This window comes from Palaemon carinicauda, chromosome 2 (genome assembly GCF_036898095.1).
Source record: "Palaemon carinicauda isolate YSFRI2023 chromosome 2, ASM3689809v2, whole genome shotgun sequence".
In the NCBI taxonomy this organism is placed as follows: domain Eukaryota; kingdom Metazoa; phylum Arthropoda; class Malacostraca; order Decapoda; family Palaemonidae; genus Palaemon; species Palaemon carinicauda.
The window spans coordinates 195,793,332-195,814,518 of NC_090726.1; the positions used below are offsets into that span (position 1 = coordinate 195,793,332).

General features: G+C 35.1%; 1 protein-coding gene across 1 annotated transcript in view; it reads left to right on the forward strand.

Annotated features, from left to right (window-relative positions):
* Positions 1-21,187, forward strand: part of LOC137629431 (polycystin-1-like protein 2) — a 137,846-nt gene that overhangs the window by 17,829 nt on the left and 98,830 nt on the right. The window contains exons 7-13 of the mRNA XM_068360679.1: positions 558-662; positions 3,655-3,806; positions 3,986-4,132; positions 4,930-5,211; positions 5,477-5,587; positions 11,511-11,678; positions 13,743-13,888. Coding sequence (XP_068216780.1) covers positions 558-662; positions 3,655-3,806; positions 3,986-4,132; positions 4,930-5,211; positions 5,477-5,587; positions 11,511-11,678; positions 13,743-13,888 — 1,111 coding nt within the window. The remainder of the gene's footprint in view (positions 1-557; positions 663-3,654; positions 3,807-3,985; positions 4,133-4,929; positions 5,212-5,476; positions 5,588-11,510; positions 11,679-13,742; positions 13,889-21,187) is intronic.

The following is a 21,187-nucleotide window of genomic DNA, read 5'->3' on the forward strand; positions in this document are numbered from 1 at the left end:
TATGTCCCTCTTTCTCTTAATTTTAATTCTTATTTTATATATAATTTATTTGTTAATATATTAAAAAGCCACAACCACAAGAATATAAAATTTATACGATTTTGAATTTTTTTTCTATATCCCTTTTCTCTCAGTTTTTATTTGGATTCTATATATATTTATTTGTTTATATATTAAAAAGCCACACTCACAAGAATATGAAATTTATTTAGTGTTTTATGTGGGTGTGTAATGATGTCAAAATTTTATAAATTGCTATTATTTAGATTTTGAATTTTTATTCTATGTCCCTCTTTCTCCCCTCTTTTTATTTTAATTCTATATATAATTAATTTATTTATCAAAAAGCCACAATCACCAGAATATGAAATTCATTTAGTTTTTGTGTGTAACAATTTAGAAATTTTATAAATCATACATACATACATATACCAAGGCACTTCCCCCAATTTTGGGGGGTAGCCGACATCAACAAATGAAATAAAAACAAAAGGGGACCTATACTCTCTACTACAAAATATAAAAATGGTCTAATTCCAAGTTTTCTTGACTTTCAGGTGAACCTAAAGATCTTGGAAGGGCCTTAACAGAAGACTTCTATTGTGCCTGCTTAAATTTTACAGATGATCAAAATGACAAGATTACAAAGTATACTTTCTTTTGTAAGTTAAGGAGTTTTCTTTACTGTTAAAAGCTTTGTTTATTGCATGTCATAAGCATACTTAAAAAGTGGAAATTATTTGAAACGTCATTAAATGAGGGAAAAATTAGAGGAAATATCCAATGCATGTTAATATAGACATTAGTTTTAGAATTGTACTAGCCCCCTGGCTAGTACAGTGATAACCTGTGCCTAGCATTCGCGTGGCAGCAGATCAATCCCAGCCCTTGACTGTGAGTTTAAGCTGTTTACTGGAGAGGTCACCGTTGGGGTTGGGCACCACAGCGAGGTCTTGGGCTTGCCCAGCTGACGTTCTGATGAGTATCTATTCTGATGAAACTGGAACTAAAGCCAGACACCTTTACCTTTTACCTTTAAATGGGTACTTCTTGATGTTTTTGTATTTTGATAGCTTTATATTTAATAGTAAAGTACAAGTACACCAATAAATGGATAGTCTGGAACCATTTTCAATCCCAGTACATTTACAAAAACATACCTTTATTTTTTGCAACTGCTAAATTAGAATACAAACTCTCCTAATTTTGCATATATCCAAGTAAACTTGCTTCATTTACAAAAATGTATTTTGGCTTATCATTTTATTATATTTGATTCATATTTCTCATTGGCATTAGGGGTTAAGGTTTTTCAGAGTTTGCTGCTACACCTATCATCTGTTATTTCCAGACATCAATCATCAAACTTAACCAGATTAAGGGGAAATATTCTTTCAATGAAATAATTAGGGAGGGATTAATTCACTTAATTCCTTTAATCTTGTGATTGCTGGCCTCATTCAACTACACTTCCAGATGAAGTTGTTAATGTTTGTAGTAGGCTGCAGCTCAGTCCTCTCGTAGGTGTTGGACCTTTAGGGTATTGAAGTAGCTGCAACCAGAAACCTCAGTAGACTTTTCCAACTTTTTATTAAAGTCCTTCTCATAGGAAGAGCCAGTTGCCTAAATGGAATCTCTCATTTGTCATTAGAAGTCTCACCAGGACCCAATACGAAACTATGTAAGAAGCCTCTGCGTCACACCTCACCATGAAGGCTGCTTTCCTTTTACCAGCTTATGTGTTATCAAGCCATGTCATTGTGTTACATGAACTGTCTGACATCATCACACACAGCCAGTTAACACCAAGGATCCCACCACTACCCTGTTTGACATTTCAATTTAGGCTCTATCATGCAAGACCCCTCTGTCACTACCTAAGGAGAACCAGACACTTGGGAGATAGAGATTCCAGGCTCTTTTTATTATCTCATCATATTCAAATGGCTAAGAGGAAGAAGTTGGTCAGGTAATATTGACTGTGCTTGAAATTATGATGCTCTCTACTTCCTTAGCTTTTGAGCTAGATATGAATAGTTCAACTCTTTTAGATACAGCCCCTTTTTATCCTAATGATTTTATGCCTAAGTAGAATTTACTGTACAGTATAAAACTGTTAATTACTGCAAGACAGATTTTCCAGCAGTGGTGAATGCTTTGCTCTCATTTCTTCCTTTTTCTAACTGTCTAAAATGTCCATTCATCTCTCATTCTCTAATAGACATAATCTGATAGGGTTATGAAAATTTTTATCTGATCTATTGGTCATTTAGCCTCTGATCATTTTTTTATTAGAAAGCATAAACTATGCTCGTGTTCAACCATACTGAGTAACCCTTGAAATTTTTTTGTGCACTTCTTTCTTGATGTATTATGTTCATAAGTGCTCTTATGAACCCATAAAATAAAATCTTTAGGTCATGAAATATTCTTCATACAAACCCATTAAAAACACTTATTATTTCTATGAGCTTCTCCTGATGTTCATATTTTTAACAGTGTTATTCCCAAAATCTAAAAATTTCCCATTCTTCCCTTCAAGAAGTCACATATCCGGACCACCAAGGGAATATGTGGTGACTAATTACAACTCGGGATAAGGCTTGGCCTCACAAACTCTATTCAGTTTATCCCATATTAGCTGCTCCAGGAATTTCTAAAAGATTTAGGAAACCATAAATTTTCTTTTCTATGATTGTTTTACATGTGGACTAACATTGAACACTGATTTTTGAGTTAAAATCAACGGAGAACTGAAGAAGAATACAGTACTGTATAAGTTGTTTACAATGCACTGATTTTCAACCACTTGTTAACCCTTTTACCCCCAAGCTATTTGGAACTTTCCAACCCAGGCTTTTTATTTTTTTCAAGGACATTTTGCAGTATATTTTTTTAAATTGCTCTAACAGCCTTAATTTTCATCATAGAGAGGTCAGGTTGGTCATATTCTCTTGGAAAATGCCTGAAATTTCTCAAAAAATTATCTAAAACATGCAAAAAAAATTGTAAATAGGAATTTTTAGCAAGGACGTACCGATACGTCCATGGGGGTAAAGGGATGAGTTTTGTGAAATGTAGCAGTACATCCTTTGGGGGTAAAAGGGATAATGGTTTGATTATGATTTATATAGTGGTTATTTGGATTGACCTACAGGTGCAGTGTTTAACATGGAGTTACATCAAAATATTCCACTGAGAATACAGAGATTGAAGTAGCCGCAATTTCTTGACACGCAATCTATAATCTAGATGCTTGGTCTTCTGTATTATTAGTATATACTTTGGTAATAGTTTGTCGAACACAAAATGAATCATATCAATGAGGACCCCTCTCGTCTGAAATGAGAGAAAATTATAATTGTAAAGTTATGAACATATAATCGGAAGGTTGAAAGGAAGTTATTGAAATAGGACCTCAGTTTATTGAATGTATATAAAATGGCAGAATCTCAAGCACTGACTCGGTCTTTCACTAGGGGTCCGATTGAACCAGGATGCATAGACTGCCAGCTGGAACTAGGGGATTTCATTCTTGTGTAGTATACGAAAATGTGTAAAGATGCAAAAAGGCTATTTAATGTAATGGGTATGTGTTGAAATTTATTGGCATGCTGAAGATATAGCGTTCAATAACTATTTTAAACTTTACAGTGAAGCACACTACCTTTGGATACATAAAGAATCTTAAATTTGGAGTGGACTTCAAGGATAGATTTGTTTTTCCATACGGAAATTGGAGTATGTGGGTCACAATCACAGATGAATATGGTGCTGCTTCTACCATATTCATAGCAAATTTTTCTGTAAGTAATCATAGTTTGAAGAATTGTGTTTTTATTATGCTTAGAAAAATATAATTTGAAATGTATTTTACAACTGTAATGATAATTAATTTTACACCATGAGTTGTGCTTTCAATAGTTTTTCAATCCTTGACAGTTATATGCTACTTTAAGGACATCTTTTTCTTCTCTCAACTTAGACATCTCTTCCAACAAGATCGGAATTTTTAGCCTGGGAGTCTAAAAGCGAACTTCTCCGGGCATCTGGTGAAGGTGACCAGGCCCGGCTGTCCCAACTTCTCCTAGCTTCTACATCCATTTCAGGTTTCCAACTAGAGGATGATGTGGTAAGCTTGTGCTTTGGCACATTAATTGGCCATCTCTTCATGATTTATGTTCTGATTGCATATGATCATATTACCAACATATTCCCTGATGAAATAAGAACAAAATTGCTGCAAAGTTAGGATTGTAAAGTACACAGTTGTCAGAACATTACTCCTCTGTAATCTTACATACTCTGAGTCCTTTTAAATTTAACAGTGTCCAAATACACAGCTGATCCCCATTTCCCTCTACAATACCATATCCATTTATCAGAAATCATTTGATTTTCTATTTCACAATAAGAAAATATGTTTTTACTCCACAGCTTCCTCATGATCAATATTTGTTTTTAATATTCAGATGTGTCACTTTTGCTGACGTCTGAATATATTACACATTTATTTTTGCTAATTCAACAATTTTGTTCATACTACTAATTTTTGACAAGAGAGAATACCTTACAGGTCAAGTTCCATATTATTGTTCAATTGAATTTTATTCTCTACCCCTGTTCACATTCTAGCAAAACCCTTATCAATTCAATACAGGGAATTTCCACTTCTTTCAACTGTGTTAACTTTGGTCTTCTGAAAAAATATAACACACATTCATCATTTTTTTTCTCTCTTCCTTTCTTCCGTTCACTTTTGTCTCCATTATATGTGGATTTTAGTTTTTGCCGGTTACCATTCAGTTCTCATTTACTATAATTTTAACTTTACTGTAAGATGATAAACTCAAATATTGTTACTCTAAGAAAGTAGACATGTTAATCCCTTGTCAGTTTCCAGCAGATAACAATATCTGTATTTTTCAGATAGCATCAACAACTACCACTCCATCTAGCTTTGGGGGTTTGCCTCCTGCAACTACAACTATGGATCCTTTGGTTAAGAAGGAACTGGAAGAAAAGGCAAGGTTAGAATTAGAAGCCAAACAAATGAAGGCGGCAGAGGAGAAACAATACATGATTAGTCAACTTCAGTCCAATAATGTTGACACACTTGATGACTGTGCGCAGCTGTTGTCCACAATTGCATCTATTATTGGTACAGGAGACTTAGTGGACCTAAAAGGAAAAGATTCGGCAATATCAGTGGTAAGGAATATGAACACCATTAGTACATTCTTCATATAGAATACATACATTGTATTGTTTAAATCTCAATGAGTATTGCCCATATTATTTATGTATGTTTTATTCACTGTCTATATGTAAAATTACTTGTTTATACCTTAATCACTGTATAAAGCTATTGCCTACGACAATTTATGAATTTAATGTAATATTTGTACATTAATGCTGCAGTAGAGCTGTTGCATGTGATATACAAAAACCTGTAAAACCTGTACTAAACCAACAGATTAGTGGAACTTGTACTGCTAAGGTCTTACTGAATACTACTATCAACGATCCAAAGGATGCTGAGAGTCTTATATCAAACAACATGCAAGCTATATCCTCTCTTGTAACTGTGAGTGTCCTTCAATAGCACCTGTAATATATATCATCATCATCAGCCATAACTAGTCCACTACAGGACATAGGCCTCAGACATGTTCATCCACTCGCATCTGTATGTGGTCTTTCTATGCCAGTCTATACTCGCAAATTTTCTTATTTGGTCAATCCATCATCTTTTGCAATCACTAGGGACCCATTCTGTTATTCTTAATGTCCATCTATTATCTGTAATTCTCATTATGATTGCTCTCCCCATGTCCATTTCTTTTTCTTACATGTTGTTATAGTATCCTCTACTTTAGTTTGCTCTCGCATCCATGTTGCTTGTTTTATGTCTCTTAGTGTTATTCCCATCAATATTTTTTCCATAGCTCTTTGAATTGTAACTACAGTAGGGTCCCGAATTATGCGAGAATTTGGTCGATTAATGACCTCGTGTAAATGGAAAATCGCGAATTTCGAAACACACAACTAACAGAAATAATTCCATTGCGGCCATGGCAACCAGCAATTTGCCTATTCAAATGTGTTTACTACCCATTTCCAATACTTTCTTTGTACTATACTGTATTTCTTTATAATATCAAATTGTTTTTGTAAATAAATAAAACATTTAATATACTTTAAAGTTCTAATAACTTGAAAAATGGTTAAAATTACAACCAGGATAGGTGTACACACCATATATTTCCCGTTATAACACAACCCAAAATACAGACAAATTTTAATGTTTGTCATATCTATTGTATAATACAACTGGTGAATAGCAAAACCATCACTCTATAGACTAGCTTGTTGTATGATTGAAAATCCAGAATTATCAAAATAAAGGCGATTTTATATCATGCGTTTCCTAAACACGCTAAAACGCACAATAGAAAACGACAACCAATGTTTTGTTTACGTTTATCTCTGATCACAACGAAGAAACAGACGCATTTATACATCTGTGTTTTTGAATTGACAGCAATTTTACCAAGTATAGATTATATGTTGAATTTGTTATTACCAATGTTCTAATTATTTTTTATTAGAACTTTCAAATAAATGAAATGAATGCCATTTATGAAATGTTTTTCTTTTATGATGCCGCCTGAAACGGAAACCTTCCATTTGTTTACGCTCCATCTTCGATCATAATAAACAAACGAATGCATTAAACACACATGATCTAAGTCATAACTAATGATATTACAAACATTTAGTAAACATTATGTTATTACAAATATTTTACTTACCGTATCCATATAAATTCCTAAATTCGTAGCAAAGCTGGAAATTTTTTTTTCCTTATGCGTTTAATCCACAATAGCAAACTGCCGCTAATGACAGAGTGATAACTTACGATAATTCTAAACTGTTACGAAAGATAATTGTCCTTTCCATATCCAAAATACTTTTCCTAACTTCAGATATAAGTCAACTTGTACCCACCTCAATTATGGATCCATATGCAAAAAAGGTAAAAGAAGAAAGTACTAGGCCTATTTTTAAAGTCACCGAACAATTAGGTTACCGCTATAACGTTCGATGTGAGAGAGAGAGAGAGAGAGAGAGAGAGAGAGAGAGAGAGAGAGAGAGAGAGAGGGATGGTTTTAAAGTACTAAACAATAAATATGATAGGTTATAACACATTGGTGTTTATGTAATATTAACTGTATAGATGGTTTGAATAAGTTAAGAAATGGTGTAAACAATTCTTTGTTATTGTATTCGCGCGGAAGCTAGACATCAGCTGATGTGATCACAGCCAAAAGTAAAACAAAAATAAGTTAGCAATACTCGATTTTTAAAACACACCCGAAATTTAACAACATAAGTACATGTTTTATTATAGCGCAATTGACATTCAAGGAGTAAAAATTTTCTGGAATAGAATGGTGTTTCCTAAAAAATAGTGGTTTGCGGACGAAATCGGTTACCTTATTTTAAGCTCTGATTGAAATGGATGTATACACGGTATAATTTTTTCGTTTTGTATTTAATTGACACTTCAAGAAAACCGATTTTGGTTTCTTCATCTATTTGTAAGTATTGTATAACGAGAGAGAGAGAGAGAGAGAGAGAGAGAGAGAGAGAGAGAGAGAGAGATATTATGACGCAGAAGGTTACAGACCTAGAACAGGGGAGGATGAAGGTGGGGGGAGTGATGAGATAGGCTAGGTGGACTCACAGGGGAGACGGTAGGAGACGGGGGAAGGGGGGATTTGGTTGCCAGTGGCTAAAAATAGATTCTGAAAGACGGTAAAGGGAAAAACGAATCCCATCGAATAAACAGAATAAGGAAAGGGAATAAGATCCAGAGGAATAATAGATATAATGGAATGAAAATGACTAGATGGTGTTAGTTGTGATAAGAATAATTTAGATATTTGAAATAAGAGTGTCTGAGGAGGTATAGAAGGAATTCGTGATAAATATAGAGGAATATCAAAGGATACAGTTAGTTTGCATTAAAGGGTTTGTTATCGTTTATCGGCAGTGAATAGCCTAAACTTCGGTAACGAGTCGTCAATATTTTGTCATATTTTAAACAGTATACATTTGATTTGCAAACATTGGTTTTGTAGAGTAGACGGTAAAATAAAATCTAGAGAGAGAGAGAGAGAGAGAGAGAGAGAGAGAGAGAGAGAGAGAGAGAGAGAGAGAGAGAGAGAGAGAGAGAGAGAGAGAGAGGGGGGGGGGATTTCTGCCACTCTCTCTCTCTCTCTCTGTGAATAGCCTAAACTTCGGTAACGAGTCGTCAATATTTTGTCATATTTTAAACAGTATACATTTGATTTGCAAACATTGGTTTTGTAGAGTAGACGGTAAAATAAAATCTAGAGAGAGAGAGAGAGAGAGAGAGAGTGGCAGAAATCCCCCCCTCTCTCTCTCTCTCTCTCTCTCTCTCTCTCTCTCTCTCTCTCTCTCTAGATTTTATTTTACCGTCTACTCTACAAAACCAATGTTTGCAAATCAAATGTATACTGTTTAAAATATGACAAAATATTGACGACTCGTTACCGAAGTTTAGGCTATTCACTGCCGATAAACGAACCCAGTCTACTCGTGAAAACCTTGAACGCCCAGAGGGAAAAATAAGGCTTTTAAATATACTGTACTAAACAAAAATAATGCTTTAATATACCATCATTAACACTACCATTACAATTATCGTAAGGTTGGAGAAAGATAAAGATTGCCGAGAACGTAACCACATTTCTGTTTACATTTTGTCAGCTGGACTCGCACAGTTAACAGTTGATTTCATTGTTGATGTGGAATTTTATCCTTAAATAGGCTATTCATTATGAAATTATGTTAATGAAATGTAATGTTGATATTGTTTTGTAACATTTATTATAAATCACCGTATTTAGGGCTACCAATATACTTAAAAAGACAATAGATTTGATACATTTTGTAGTGCTTGACTCGCGAACTTTGAACAGCCTCGCAGATACAGAAAATTTATTTTTGAAAAATAGCGATCGCGGAAAAGGGGAATCGTGTAATTTGAACACGCTTAATTCGGGACCCTACTGTACTTATGTTATAAGGCTTTAGTAAGGCTCTAACTTCTTGATGCATAAGTTAATACTGGTATGGCTATTTGATAAAATACTTTTCTTTTTATAGACAGTGGTATTTTACTTTTCATAGAAATCTTTTTGTTTACCAAAAGCTCTCCATCTCATGCTTATCCTTCTTTTAATTTTGGTTTCATATCCTGGGGAAACACTTACTGTCTGTCCTAAGCATGTATATTCATTAACTATCTCGGGAGGTTCGTTCATAACCCTTATTTGTTATCTCTGCATTTTCATTGAACATTATCAGTGTTACTCATATCATTTTCATTGAACATTATCTTAGTGTTACTCATATTCATTTTCATTCCTACATATCTTTCTTTATTTAAATCTTCCTTTCATGATTCAGTAAACAGTACTATGTTATCTGGAAATCTTAAGTTGTTAAGGTATTCCCCGTTTATGTCAATTCCTACATTTTCCTCATCTAAATTCTCAAAAGCTTCTTCTAATCATGCTGTGAATAATTTAGGAGAGATAGGTTTTCCCTGTCTAACTCCTTTCTCAGTTGGAATTTTCTCACTATATGTAGTTTTAGGATTGCTGTACTTCCCATATAATCTTCATATGTTTTAACATAGGATTCATCTATTCCTTGTCTTTGAAGGGCTCCCCTTACTGTAGAAGTTTTGACAGAATCAAGAGCTTTCTCATAGTCTGTAAATGCTATATGTAGTGGTTTGTCATACTCCGTTGATTTTTCCATTAGCTGGTCAAGTACAAGGATATGGTCATTTGTTGAATACCCGCTTCTAAAGCCTGCCTGCTCCCTTGGTTTAATAATGTCTAGCTGTTTCTCTATTTGACCTAATATTGTTTTTATTACTGAGAGTAAACTTATTGGGCCGTGATTTTTCCGTGTCCTTTGTGTCTCCCTTCATGTGACTTAGTATACTGATAGTGTTTTTCCAAGCTGTAGGTAGAGAGCATTCTTATAGCCATTTGTGTAAGGTTCAATCAGTTTTACTACTGTGAAATCTCCATCTATTATTAAATCAATTGTTGGACCATCTTCTCTTGGTGTTTTGCCTCTTCTCATGCCTTTAATACGTTCTAGTCATCTACTGTTATGTTTGATACTGGCTCAGGTGTTTCAATATTTTTATTGGCAAAGTTATTTCTCATATCACTATTGTATAGCATTGTAATGAAATCCTCTGTCATTTTTATCACTCCATCTCTTTTTTTGATATTTCCATTTTTATCCTTTGCAACATCTGTTCCAAGTCTTCTTTTCATCAATTTGATGCCTCTTCCCTTCTTTAGTGTTTCTTCAATTTTGGACTGATTGTGTTTACAAATATCATGGGTTTTTAGTTTGTTTATTGTTTTATATAGTTCTGCTAATTTCATTTCAAATCTCTGGGGTTTTGCCCTCATTTCTAATCTTTTCTAATCTTTTCTTTGTTAGGTTTTTTATTCTTTTCTGATATAGTTTTCCTTGATCTTGTTCAGGAACTTTTCCACTTATCTCTTGTGCTGATTCCAATACAAAATTTGTTAAATTACTGTTAATTTCTTCTTTACTTGCTTCCAATTCATCATATAGCTGGGAGTACCTATTTTGTATTGTTAAACTAAACTCGCCAAACCCTATTATAAGAGTTTATTTTCTTTCCTAAAATTAGTTTTTTCTTTCCTTAGATCTAAACAAATATTTCTTCTCATTATTCTATAGTTACTTGACTTTAAGTTGTTTAACTAAATTAACTTTGTCTGAGAATAAAATATATTTTGCTTTTCATTTCTCCATTTGGGTATCTCCATGTCTGTTTTCTATGTTCCTTTTTTAAACACAGGTGTTCATGATTTTAAGATTGTTTCTTTGGACAAATTCTACAAGCATGTCTGCTCTGTCACTCTTTGTGCCTACTTCAAATTTACCTAGTGCTAATTCTCCTTTCTTCTTTTGACCTACTTAAGCATTTAAATCACCCAAAACGAATGTAAATTGAGTCATATGTTATTTTGTTTTTCATGCATATCTCCAGATCTTCATGAAAAGTGTTATTTCTTCCTCTGTTGTTGATGCATATATTTGAATAATCATTAGTTTATACTTCTTATTTAGTTGGATAATTAATCCTCCAATTCTATAAAGCATAACTAATAAGAGTATAAACGGGAAGATAAAAGAAGAAATAAGAATTTTTAAAGTTTGATAGACTTTGATAATCAAGATGAGGACTTTTTCGTATCACGGTATGTGCTATTATATATTAAAACAGAAAATACAGTACTCTTCTTAGCCTTTGTATATATATGTTTAGTCCACTATTCATCCTCAAGCACAATAAGCTTCTCACTTATACAGCCCTGTTTCCTTTTGTATTGATAACTAGATTAATTTCTTTGCAGGGAACAAGTGACAAGGTCATTGATGATGACGTCTTACCCTCGGACATCGTAAGCACGGAAAAAGGAGACTATGGCGACTACGAGATGTCTGCAGTTGAGGAGGTGGATGATGGTTCCCTAACACCGAGTGAAGTGGAAAGGTTAAGGTTAAAGAAACTGGCAGTCAAGGTATCTTTAATATCTTTATTTCCTCCAGTCTTAATTTCTTTTTTTCTCATTTTCAGCTTATTTTAGCAGTATTGTATATCTGGTAATTGTTGTGGACATCATTGTTATTTGAAGGGAAAATTGATATATATATGTAACTGTTTGTAATCATTTACTCCCATTGCTATTACTTTACTATTTTTGTTGAAGACATCTTTAGGAAATTGGGTTGCTAGTAGTCGCATGTAATTTTTCATCTATATTAATGGTTTGTGTAGTAAAACCTCAGATTTATTACCACACGAAAAGTAACTGTAGTTTGCAGAAGGAAGATTATCATAAAAAGGAATGCTGTACTATGTTTTGATAGAGTTTCTCCTGGTATTATAATAATGGCAACTTCAAGTTTGTTTTGTCATTATGGAAATCAGTTTGGTTGTTAGAAATTGTTGGTTTCATCACAACCCCATCACTCTATACCAAAGTTGATGAATGCTCTTAACCTTCTCATATAGTCCAGTACCTTGTTTTTATAAAGACAGCTGATTTCTTAGCTCCTAAGTTATCTTTTCTTTTTTAAAAGTTAGCAAATTATTTTTTATACGCAAGAAAAAGATTCTTTATGTACTTGTTGGAGAATTGGTAATGTGTTTGTGGTAGCTTTAGCCCTTTTGATTACCGCCCAGTTTCCATAACTACCATATTTAAAGTTTTTTAATGTTTTGGCAAAATATTTGAATAGGTATGCTGAAAGTAATCTGTTCCCTAATTTGCAGTTTGATTTTTGCCAAGTCCTTGGAGTATGTGATCCCCTTCTTACAATTTCCAGTGCAATACAGGAATCCCTTGAGTGTGGTGAGGAAGTTGGTATGATTTAGTGTTGCCTTTGACCATGTTAGTCATGAGACCTTTGTTTTTAAACTTAAACAGGTGGTAGTAGATAGGCATTTTCCTAATTTCATTATTGAATTTTCAAGTAATAGATTGTAGAGAAGAATTGTTGATGGGCACCATAGTGACTGTAATATCTGGTGTTCCCAGGGGTAGTGTTCTTGGCCCATTACTTTTCATACTATATATGCATGAATGGTTTGGCCTAGAAAAAAAAAAGCTTGTTGCATATGCAGATGATGCTATTCTTTTTCCATCAATTCCAAGTCCTGAATGGTAGTTGAATCCCTTAATAGAGATCTAGCTAAAATTAGTGCATGGTTCAAATTATGTGTTATGAAATTAAACCCTAACAAAACTCAAAGCATGATTGTAACTAGGTCAAGGACCTAGGCAGCTTTGATCCCTCATATCTAAGTTATTATTCTTTATGTAAAGTAAAGAGTTTGTGTAGAAACTATATTTTATTTAAGGAATTTTACTAGAAACACGAGGAAACCAAATACACTTCCGTCATCTACCAGATGAAATTCTTTGTCGTTGTATTATGTAATGTCAGGGATTCGTACAAAAGCACAATTAAGCTATGCATAAGTAAAAATTTGTATAAAGAAATATTCATTATGTATGTTACATTATACATCAAATTATATTTAGAGATTTGAATATTAGATATGGATAGCAGTAATCAAGGTTATCTGGTTTTAAGAATAAATATTATAGTGATAAGATTTTAATTACTCATTGGAGTTATTTTGTTTCTATGTCAACTTCCTCTCATTACTCTTGGATATTATAGTTACGACTGTGGCTTGTCAAAGTAAAATCACTCCGATTTCTCCCAGATACTCCCTATTACAGTATTACCATAATAATTAGTATTGAACATATTTCCCCCAGTATGCTTTATTCGTTTCTAATTTTTGCTGATACATAATACTAGTAAATGAAAAAAACTGCTATTCTGTAATAATATAGTTAATTTTTATCATAGTTGGAGTGCTTTCTTAAGTATCAGCACTGTTTTTTTTCCGGATGTGTAATTTAGCATTGTAGTAATTCCAAGGTTGTATATACTATGCCTAGTTCCACCAATATTTTTTAGATTTTTTGATATTTCAAATAACTACTCTTGTGCTATATTCAAAAGTTCTCTGGTGTGTTTAAGTAACAGGTTACATAATTAATTTTCAGGTTCAGAAGGAAAAAGCAGTATTACAAGTTAAAGATATGTTGGACACAGTTGAACGGATGCAGAAAAAGCTCCTTTCTATTGTTTTTCCTGGAGAAGATCCAGTAACAGTTGACACTGAAGATGGTCTGAGCATGACTCTTGTAATGTAAGTATAGTGATTAGGTCCTGTAGAGAGTGGGGTTCCCCTGCTGTATGGGACTGGAAAAGCAGCCATCAAAATAAGTAAGTAATTTTGTCCTATCAAATGATTGTAGGAGTTGGAACATGGGTCTTACTATAAGTTGTCGGCTATCCCCCAAAATTGGGGGATGTGCCATAGTAGGTAGAATAAAATAGATTAAGGCCCCTGTTATAAAATGTTTGATTCTTGATGTTGATTACTTATCATCATTTTCTAAATTATCTTCTCAAGCTTGAATAATGTTTTTTAATATTCTTTGAAGTTTGAAGGAGAATACTTTTACTGCTTTGCAATATGTTCTCAAAGCAAAGTACCAAAGATAAAAGCTCAGGGATGAGATGAAATTAGTGAAAAATTTTTGATAAAAAACAGATCCCTTGAATTAACTTTTATCAAATCAGTCTTTTTGTACTATAGAAAACCAAATTAGAATTATTTTCAAATTATGTATACTTTATGCTATTCAAGCCAACTATTACACAGCAGTGATACATGGTGAGAAATAAAGATATTTTTCTTGTTTTATCAAGTGCTTTAATTTAGTGGCCTGCAGGAGGCTAAGCAAAAATTCACTTCCCATGCTATGATAGTGGTATTTATTTTATTTTGTAGAAAATTTGTTTTTCTTTATTATGGTATGTTCGAGGTAAATGTAGCTCTTTGCTGAATTCCTCCAATCTTCCTGAAATTGTATCACTCCTACAAAAATAACCAACCCAAGATAATGTGTAAACTAAGATTATGAGCAAAATCACTCGTAACAACCTTACTATAAGGCACTTGTTTGCTAACAGCATTGTTATAAAACTTTATATAATTGTTCTCCTTCATAATAGGTTGAAGAAAATCTTGAGTAATGAAAAGGTTTTCAAATAGAGGGCACCAGTACTGTCCGACCCGAGTGGTTAAGTAAGCGAGTTAAGTCTAACCATTAACCTAACTTCATTTTCTTATAAAAAGGAGTCGAGGGTAGAGACCTTGAATTACTTGATGCAACCTCCAGAATGTATGGTCTGACCTCTCATTACCCTGAGGTGTTAAGACTGGAAGGAACACTTTCACTATCACTGTATTTATCACTATCTTTAATAAAGATTTTATTGGCCATAATGCTTCAAGATTTCTTTATCTCAAATCTGATATAGTTTGTTAAAAAAATATATATATAACTGAAAACTTTTAAGTGGAGAAAAATGATTGTGGGAGTCAGCCAGTGTCAAATGATACAGTACACACACCTGCAGTGTGTAAATTCATAAATTTTTCATTTAAAAAAAATTATAGAATTTAATGTTTATTGGGAAGAGGGTTCATCAGTATTGTTTTGTAATAATTTCTATCTTAGGACTTTATTAGAACCATATGGTTTTTCTTTATGTATTATTGCTCTTGAATGCATGATTTCTTTAGCTTTTTTTTATTGCATATTAAAAGATTTTCTGCAGTTATTCATATGATGGTCATAGCATAATAAAAATTCATTAAGAATAATTTATATTTTTCAATATTAAACTTAGCCGGTGATCATATAAGCTGTCAGCTCTGCTGCCCGACAGAAAAACCTAAGGACAAAATACGCCAGCGATCGCTATACAGGTGGGGGTGTACATCAACTGCGCCATCTGTCGAGCAGGTACTCAAGTACTCCATGTCAACACAGAACCAATTTTCTCTCTGTCGTGCCACTGGCAAGACCTACTAAATACGCTGTTACTAACTGGATTTGTTTTCACAACTATTTGGTGAAGTACACTATTCTAGTTTTGAGCTTTCGCTATGCAGGGGTTTTATCTTCATCTCAAAAGTTGAACTCATTTTGGATAGATTTAATTATGGTGACAAAGAGAGTATGGACTCTCTTTCACTTTTAAATGGCCGACCCTTCCCTTAGACGGAAGTGTGTTTAGGTTTTTAGTAATTTTGCTTAACACGTTATAGATCTATATATTTTATATCTCTCCGCCTTTATTAGGCCTCTTCGATTAACTTTCCTTTTATTATAAACATATAAAAATAAATTTTTATGTTTTGTTTATATGCGACCTTTCCTGATAGTAGGCGGTCCTAACTTGGAACCGAAGTTAATCAACGTTGAGCCCGTTATATCGTATTTAGCCTTTAAAGAATTTAAAACTTTTTAAATTTAATGTTTTATGAAAGAATTTCTTTGATAGTCTCGTACTTTTTCAAAGATGAACTAACGTTTAGTTTTTTAGACTACGCAGTTGTTGACGTTCAGGACGTTCAACATGCGCTCTATCGTTACGATAGAGAGAGAGTGTATCACGGTTTCACTTTGCAGTAAGAGTAAATCGTTTCTGACGTTTCGTTCATTCTTTCTTAGCTTAAATGGTTTAAATTCTAAATTAAAGGAACTTTTTATTTGGAAAACCTTTCAGTTTTTTCCTTTAGCCAAATAACATGTTTTGACGATATATAATTGGGCTCTTCTCTCAGGTGCGAAATCAAGAGAGAAAGAGAGAGAGAGATAGAGACGGAGGGAGAGAGAGGAGAAAAAACGTTCCGTTCAAGCGGGTAACGTTGTTCTCGTGTTACTCTCCTCCCTAGTCGCTGTACGGGGAAGAAGGTAAAACGTTTCTAGGGTTTTATTCTTGTCCCCAGGCTATGTGCGGTGAGAGATTGTAAACGTAGTTTATTTGAACTAGTGTTTAGTCTCTTTCCCAGCCACTGAATTCTTTATCTTTATATATGTTTTCTGTTTTTGCTAGTATTAATGAGCTGCATTATACGACTGTTTTCGCAATTACTACCTTTTAATGAAGGGTAGAATTGCGTGTTTCAGGTAGAAATCAGTAAAAGTTTCGATTTCAGTGAAATAAGTGCAAAACAGAAAATCGAAGTGATAAAGTGATATGCGCAAAGTGTTACAGTGTTGCGTCCGAGGGTTCGTCTGTTCGTGCCTGTCGTTCACCTAGTCCGGGACCTCTTGCAAGCTCCCAAGCCCAGGGGAGAAGTAATGTCGAACGACTTATGGGTTCGTCAGGCCTTGATCAACGAACAGACGTTTCCCTCCGTGGTTTCGGGCGTATCTACCCAAGATCGCCCCACCCACACAAAGACGAGAGAGCCCATTTACTTCTCGTCTGCGGAAGAGGTTTCTCGTAAGAAACCATGGACCAAGGTCTCGCAGCTTATTAAGCGCAAGTCGGTCCCTTCCGCGCAAGTTCAACGGCCCAGGTGTAGCCACTGGGTCAGTTCGGACTCGCTGCAGTCTTCCGATGACTGCACACCTCCTAAGAGAGGCAAAGTGGTACCGCAACAGGCAGTAACACCGTCTGTTGCCGCACCTGTTGCTGTAGACCCTAAGTGGTCTTTGCTACAGTCTATGCAGACACAGTTAGCATCTTTTATGCAGGAGTATCGTGCGGAGAAGGTTGACGCTGCACCCGTTAGCCTACAACCAACCACGGTTGTGCGTACAGTAGACGCTGACGCTACCTGCTCCCGCACTCCGCCTGTGAGAGTTCCACCACCCATGCGCAGTGTACCCTGCCAGCCGCACGTTGACGTTCACAGACGCACGCTACCCTCCGTTGACGTTCGCGAGTTACCACAACAACAGGAGGGTGGAGTTATGTTGCTTTGTTTTGACGCTGTGCGTCAACCTCCGCAACCCACTGTGGTTACCGCTACTCGCCCGCAGCAGACTAGTCAGTCAGGAGTAGAGGCTTTGCTTCCCCACACAGCTATGGTTGTTGCCAGCTCACAGACTGTCAAGCAGTTACATGACGTTGCCTTCTGGTCTGCTACTAATGCACCAGTGCTGTATGTCCTCACGCACCTGTTGTGGTTGACAGTTCAGTTTTTGACAGTTCACAGACTGTCAAGCAGTTACATAACGTTGCCTTCTGGTCTGCTGCTAATGCACCAGTGAGACCCTCACTGAGATAACCTAGCTTTTATCGGACAAGGTTCCTGTAGATGAGAAAGTGCTGTTCTCCCTCCTACTGATATTCCTTTGAGGACTCTGTCATTTGGAGAGGAGCCTTAAGCTGCTTAGCCTCCTATGGACTTTAATTAAATCATGATGATTTTTTAAGGATCTTCGTCCGGATCTTGTAACTGCTGCTCCTCGTTCGCCTAACGTCAGAACTTACACTAGGCCTAGCTACTTCGAAGCCGTTGTTGTTAAGCTAGTGCTCTCTCGCTCTCCTAGAGAGCGTTACGTTGGCTAGGCGACTGGTTTTTGCACCAGGAGGAGTTTTAGGGATTCAGCCTTTGATTTCCCTTCTTTTAAACTGGCTTATAGAGCGAGAGTCTGATAGGACACGAGAGAAGTTCTCGGCTTGGGAGTTCATGCCTCTGCCCAGATAGACTTCTCAATTCTGGTAGACTCGCCCTGGCGCCTAGCCAGGAGACGCTCCAAGTTGTTTACAGGTCAACTTCTCAATTTTTGTCGAGCCTTTGAAGTTTTGCTGTACTATTATGTCACACATAACAAGGCTTCCAGGGATGGTAAATGGTTCCGCCTCAGTCGCTAACCCCGTCTGTTGCCACACCTGCTCCCGTAGACCCTAAATGGGCTTTGCTGCGAGACATGCAGTCCAAGCTTGTGTCCTTGATAGAGGACTTAAATACGGAGAAGAACCTTCTGGCCAACAACCTTCCAACCGGTTGGTTGTGCGCCCTGTTGACGCTGAGGTATCCTACTCGCGTCTGCCAGTTGAGGTGGTTCCTCCACCGATGCGACCCAGTGTGGGTTGCCAGTCGCACGTTGACGTTAAGCGACGCTCGGAGGTGGTTGTTGACGTTCAGTGTGTCACTAGGAAGACGTTCAACAACCAGCAGAGGTGACTTGTTGTGACGCAGTGCGTCAACCTCAGCAACCCGGTAGGGTGTTGACTGCACAACCCAGACAGTCTAGACAGTTTCGGGTTGACGCTGTACAGTAGGGTCCCGAATTATGCGAGAATTTGGTCGATGAAAGGCCTCGTGTAATTGGAAATTCGTATATTTCGAAACACATCATGGCGGCAAACAGCAACCTACCCGTCAATTTTTTTTTCACTCCATTTCTAGCTTTCTAGCTATATATATACTGTATATACACTGTGTGTGTATGTATGTGTGTATGTATGTATGTATATATTATATATATATATATATAAAACATATATATATATATATATATATATATATATATATATATATATATATATATATATATATATATATATATATATATATATATATATACTGTAGCTTTTATCTTAACAATACTGTAAGAAATCCTTCTTATAGATTTTTTTTATAAAATACTGTACAAAATTTCTTTTATGGATAAATAAAACAATAAAAAGTTGTTAAAGTTTTGATAATTTTCTATGACTGTAGTATTTACTACTGTACTATGCATAGCTTACTGTTTTCAGTATTTTCCGAATGATGTAGAATTATTTCCTATAGATACAAAAAACAAAAAAAGGGTTTTCAAGGTTTGATACAGTATCTAGCAATAGTTAAAAATTACAGTATAGTACTGTATATCCATGATGACACTCCCACACGTAAACACGGCCACTAGGCGCAAGTGTGCAATAGGCTGCTGTACGATAATCACGCTTTTTTTGCCCTGAGCGGTCATTTCACTAATGATAATTTTTCAAAGTTAATATAATTTCTTTATGCTTATAATTCGTAATTATAGTTAAAAGTAGGGATATTAATTAAATGGTTGAGTAAAAAAAACAATTAATACTACTATTATTTAATTTCAAATGGCTACATAATACTAAATATTCTAATGGGTTCTTTTTATCTTCAATCGTAAATCTTACGCCTGGATAAGCAACAAAAGGAAAGGGATAGGTCTCTCTCTCTCTCTCTCTCTCTCTCTCTCTCTCTCTTCATATCGTTTCCTGTATAGTTTTCAAATATGTTCGTCATACATTTGTACATTATTTATCCACTTTATTCTCTCTCTCTCTCTCTCTCTCTCTCTCTCTCTCTCTCTCTCTCTCTCTCTCTCTCTCTCTCTCTCTCTCTCGGCGTTTCCTTTCCCTTTATAGTTTTGTGAAATTTCGTTGTCCAGTCATTCGGTAATGAGAAGTCATTTTCGCTTTCGACATCGAAAGAAAACTTTGTTTCTTCAATATACTCATCACTGGAGGATTCAGAACTAGTGCTCTCATTATCAAACAGGTTATCATTATCAAATTCCACAACAAGAATATCATTTATTTCATCTAAAGAAATAACCTTCCTCTTAGGCCTTTCATTACAAAAGGAACAACAAATAACCACTTATGCATGAACGCCCGAGCGCACTGATAGGAAACCAGTTCAAACCAGAGTTTTGTAACATCAAGCTACCTTCAGAAAAATAGTTGCCAGACATCATATAAGTTTCTATTCACAGTCCCCATATGCTGAGAGTGTTGCCAAGTGGTGATCCTATACTTACTATACGAGTAAAGTAACATCACGAGACTGACGGCTTGTAAAAGGCAATTAAAGTCATGAACGGAATATACAGTTGAAGGCGGTACCGAGTAGATCGTGGTGAACGGTTTATCACGTGGGTGACGCTTAACAGGTTAAAAAAACATTTTATATAGTTCGGTATTTTCTCTATCCATCCTCTCCCAGAAAACCTTCAAATGTGAATTATCGGAATGTGTGCAGATCTTGGCAGTGCGATAACTAGTTAGCGACTGAGAATAAAAAAAATAAAAAGCCCGATTGACGAATGACGATGCTGATGAAGAGGATATCGAATACCGATTTTTCCCTAATTGATTTTTTCTACGTTCTGTCTAATCCAATGTACAGTACATTCTTATGTAAAGGGCGAACCCCAACATTTCTTGATGCTGCTACACTTTAATTATAGATATTTTACCACCTATTTATAATCTTTATTTATAATAACATCTTTAGTAAAAGCTCTTCAATATCACTTTCAGGAGTAAATGCGTTTATGATCGACGATGAAACGTAAAAAAAAAGTTTTCCTTTTAAGAAGGCGTTTTTTAGGAAAAAAAAACAACACGAAACAAAATTGCTCATATTTCATATATTTTGATTTTCTAAGGATAAATAAAACATTAATTATAACATTATTATTACATAGTACCTGGTAAGATATCTTTTGCCGCAAAAGTTAACCTATAGACAGATGTTAAAATTGGTTAGAGAGTTCGTTATGATCGGCGATGGAACGTACTAAACAAAGTAATGGGTTTGGTTGTGGTGACATGTTTGGCAGTAGCATGATATAAAATAGTCTTTATTTTGATGGTT